Here is a 4,409-nt window from a genome sequence, read left to right on the forward strand (position 1 = left end):
GGTGGCAGGTTCTGGAAACAGACATTAGGGTCTCATACAAGCCAAATGTGCACTCTTCAACTGAACTACATCCACATTTCAATCATCATGGAGTCAGATACTGTCAAAAACAAAACTAGCACCTGGTATCAACTAGACACAATGTTTCAGATGATGCTAGGGGCTCCCTACCATTTGGGGCCTTATAGGAGACAGACACTGTGCTAACCGGCACAGCCTTTCCTGTTTTTTTTTTTTTTTTGGTCAGTCATGGGGCTTGAACTCTGGGCCTGGGCGCTGTCCTTCAGCTCTTCAGCTCAAGGCGAGCGCTCTACCACTTGAGCTACAGCGCCACTTCCGGTTTTCTGGTGGTTTATTGGAGATAGGAGTCTCACGGTCTCTCCTGCCCGGGCTGGCTTTGAACCGTGATCCTCAGATCTCAGCCTCCTGAGTAGCTAGGATTACAGGCGTGAGCCACCAGCGCCCGGCGAGCCTTTCTTGTTTTCTTCCATCATCTTCCCTGCCCCTCAGAGGAGGACACAGTGGCTATGTAACCCTCATCCATGACCTGGCAGGGAGAAGCTTCAGAGACATCTACCAGTAACTGTCCCCAAGACCCAGTCCTGGGCTTTTTAGCATTGATTTTTTTTTTTTTCGCCAGTCCTGAGGCTTGAACTCAAGGCCTGGACACTGTTCCTGAGATTCTTTTGCTCAAGGCTAGCTCTCTATCACTTGAGCCACAGGGCCCCTATAGGCTCTTCTGTTTACATGGTACTGAGAAATCGAACCCAGGGATTTATGCCTGCTAGGCAAGCACTCTACCACTAAGCCACATTCCCAGCAGCATTGACATTTTTAACACACCAAGCTGTTACACTGTTTCTTTAGAAGAATGTGGCAATACCAGCCTTCAGTTGTGGGGCTCCAGGCTGCCAGATAAACATACAGTTTCCTTACTCCTTCAGGAAGAAGGAAACAGTCAATAGGGTATCTGTAATAGAAAGAAAAAAATTAACAGGTCACCTTGCCAGAGAACACAAAACATCAGACTTAAGGCAAGGATAGGAAGGAAAGAACAAAACTGGTACCTTGTACAAGGTCCTGGTGCTCGTGTTCTGAAATTTGGTCCCAGGCCTTGGGCAATGCTTGGATGCCGGCCAAGTCTTCCCAATGGATTGAGGAGAGGAGGTTCTTTCTCTTCAAGTACTTTTTGGGAAGTTAAGGACTGCTCAAAAAGAAAATGAAGCCAGGTGCCAGTGGCTCACACCTGTAATCCTAGCTACTCAGAAGCCTGAGATCTGAGGATCACGGTTCAAAGCCAGCCTGGGCAAGAAAGTCCATGAGACTCTTCTCTCCAATAAACCGCCAAAAAACTGGAAATGGTGCTGTGGTAGAGAGCTAGCCTTGAGCTGAAGAACTGAGGGCCAGCGCCCAGGCCCAGAATTCAAGCCCCACAGTGCAAAGAAGAGGTGGAGGAGGAGGAAAAGGAGGAAGGGGGGGAGGGAAGGGGGAAGGGGAAGGGGAGGGGGGAAGAGAAGGAAGAGGAAGAAAAGGAAAATGAAGAGCCAGGTGTCAGTGGCTCACACCTGTACTACTAGATACTTCAGGAGTCTGAGATCTAGCATCACAGTTCCAAGTGAGCCGTGGCAGGAAATTCTTTGAGATTCATCTCTTATTAATCACTAAAAAGCTAGAAGTGGAGCTGTGGATCAGCTTTTGCCTTGAGCAAAAAAAGCTTAAGGACAGCACCAAGTCCTTGAGTTCAAGCCCCAAAACTGGCACTGGGGGAAAAAAAGAAGAAAAGAAGATCTATTGCAGGAAGGAAGAACCCTGGTGAGAGAGATGGGAAGCTACAAGGTTAAAGTGTGCTCACCATTATATTTTACCATGTGACAGGACCGACCTGGACCACAAGTATTTCCTGAGCAGCTCTAGTGACACAGTTCTATGCTACTAGGGAAGAAAAATCCAGTGCTTCCGTGAAACCTATAGAACCAGAAACTGAGAAGAAAGGTGAGGTGAAAGATAAAACTCAGTGGTAGTTCCAAAATGAATACATTCTCTTTAGAAGAGAGAACATTCCAGCTGGTAGGAGACACAGAAGCAAAGGCATTGGGAGCAGGGAAGCATGGGAGGATAGACAAAGCAAGCCTTCCAGAGCAGCTGACATGTAAAAAAGGTGTGTGAGCCAGAACACAGAGCACACACACAAGACCAAGCTAAGAATCCTAAGCCTTTGCCTACTAGTGACAGAAGCCACTGATAATTCTGTACGAAGTGCCTGGTCACTTTCTGAAGACACTTGAACAACTGTCATTAGTTGGGAACACACAAAGATATTGTTGAGAAGCTACCCATGATTAAGAACCCATGTGAAGCCAGGTACCAGTGGCTCACTCCTGTAATACTTTTGGGGAAATATTACTTGGAAGGCTGAGAGCAGCAGGGTTGCAGTTCAAGGCCAGTCAGGGCAGGAAAGTTCACAAGACTCACAAAAATAATCTTTGCTCCAATGTCACTTCCTCCCAATACCTGCTCTTACCATTCTATTTTAAACCAAACATTACATCCCCACTATATTTTTTTCCATAGAACATATTGCTACCAAACACGTTTTTTTGTTTTTGTTTTGTCAGTGTTGCACTTGAACGCTGGGCCTGGATGCTGTCCCTCAGCTCTTCAGCTCAAGGAGAGTGCTATACCAATTGAGCCACAGCACCACTTTCAGCTTTTTCTGTTTATGTGGTGCAGAGGAATTGAATCCGGGGCATCATGCATGCAAGGCAAGCACTCTACCACTGAGCCACCTTCCCAGCCCTATTTTCTTTTTCTTAATGTCCATCTCTCAACACCTTTATCAATGCCTAGCAGGTAAACTTTGAGGCAAGATTATTATTAAAAAAAAAAAAAAGAATGCAGAAGGAATCCAAGTTCAGGAACAAAAGAGACTCAAATCATTAAGTTTTCTATCTTGTGAAACTGAAAGTAAAAAAGGACTTCTTAGAACAGCTCTGGGCACTACCTGAAATGGACAGAAAGGATATGAATTCCGAAAATGTCTCTCGATATCTTGCAGCCGTTCCAACATGTCAGCCACAGAAGGGCTCACAGCTGAAGGCTGCAGGACAGCATCAATACCCACTGTGTGTGCGTGTTGCTCATAAGTCTGGAACACTTGCTCCACATGGTTGCTGACAGTGTCACGCACCTTAAGAAGGGTGGCTCTGGGGGAAAGATTACAAGATTAAGCAGTATCATGGCAGAGATAGGTGAGTTTCTTCACCCTGGCACTACTGGTATTTGGGATAGGATAGCTGTGTTGTGGCGGGCTATCCTGTGCACTGCAGGATGTTTAACAGAATACCCAGCTTCAACCTACTAGGTGATGGGAGTAAGCCATGTCGTTTTCAAATTATGATAATAATGTCCATATCATAACCAGATGCCCGTCACAGAAAAATCACTCCCAACTGAGACCATGCTCTAAAGAGATAGGTAGCAGTACCTTGGAGGTAGAGGTAGCTCAGGAATTGACAATTGAGGGCTGGGAATGTGGCTCAGTGGTAGAGCGCTTGCCTAGCATGCATGAAGCCCTGGGTTCAATTCCTCAGTACCACATACATAGAAAAAGCCGGAAGTGGCACTGTGGCTCAAGTGGTAGAGTGCTAGCTTTGAGCAAAAAGAAGTTCAGGAACAGTGCCTAGGCCCTGAATTCAAGCCCCAGGGCTGGGGGGAAGAAAAGACAATTGAGGCATCCAGTGGCTCATACCTGTAATCCTAGCTACTCAGGAGGCTCAGATCTGAGGATCATGGTTAAATCCAGCCTGGGCAAGAAAGTCCAGAGACTCTTATCTCAAGAAAGTACTCAGCGGGGCTGGGAAGGTAGCTCAGTGGTAGAGTGCTTGCCTTGCATGCCTGAGGCCCTGGGTTTGATTCCTCAGCACCACATAAGCAAAAAGAAAAAAGCCAGAAGTGGGGCTGTGGCTCAAGTGGTAGAGCGCTAACCTAGAGCTGAAGAGCTGAGGGACAGCGCCCAGGCCCAGAGTTCAGGCCCCACGATCGGACCCTCCCAAAAAAAGAAAAAAGAAAGAAAGTACTCAGAAAAAGCCAGAAGTGACTCTGTGGCTCAAGTGGTAGAGCCCTAGCCTTGAGCACAGAGAAGCTCAGGGACAGCACCCAGACCCAGGGGTTCAAGCCCCAGGACCAGCAAAACAAAATAAAAACAAATTTTAAAAAAGAAGAAATAATTTAAAGATAGAGAAGCTAGCTGGGCCCTGGTGGCTCACATCATAATCCCAGTTACTCAGGAAACTAAGATTTTAGGATTGCATTTTGAAGCCAGTTGGAGCAAGAAAGTCTGAGTCTCTTATCTCTAATTTATCACCAGAAAACCAGAAGGAGAGCTGTGCCTTAAAGTGGTAGAGCACCAG

The 4,409-nt window shown here is 46.6% G+C and overlaps 1 protein-coding gene across 1 annotated transcript in view; it reads right to left on the reverse strand.

Annotated features, from left to right (window-relative positions):
- Positions 1 to 836: 836 nt before the first annotated feature.
- LOC105986084 (chromosome unknown open reading frame, human C1orf109) overlaps positions 837 to 4,409 on the reverse strand; it is a 7,533-nt gene continuing 3,960 nt past the window's right edge. Inside the window, exons 3-5 of the mRNA XM_013016831.1 lie at positions 3,024 to 3,203; positions 1,068 to 1,186; positions 837 to 970 (exon numbers count right to left, since the gene is read on the reverse strand). Of these exons, the coding sequence (XP_012872285.1) occupies positions 933 to 970; positions 1,068 to 1,186; positions 3,024 to 3,203 (337 nt within the window). The 3' untranslated portion in view covers positions 837 to 932. The remainder of the gene's footprint in view (positions 971 to 1,067; positions 1,187 to 3,023; positions 3,204 to 4,409) is intronic.

Source organism: Dipodomys ordii, unplaced genomic scaffold (genome assembly GCF_000151885.1).
Source record: "Dipodomys ordii isolate 6190 unplaced genomic scaffold, Dord_2.0 Scaffold33, whole genome shotgun sequence".
Lineage (NCBI taxonomy): Eukaryota > Metazoa > Chordata > Mammalia > Rodentia > Heteromyidae > Dipodomys > Dipodomys ordii.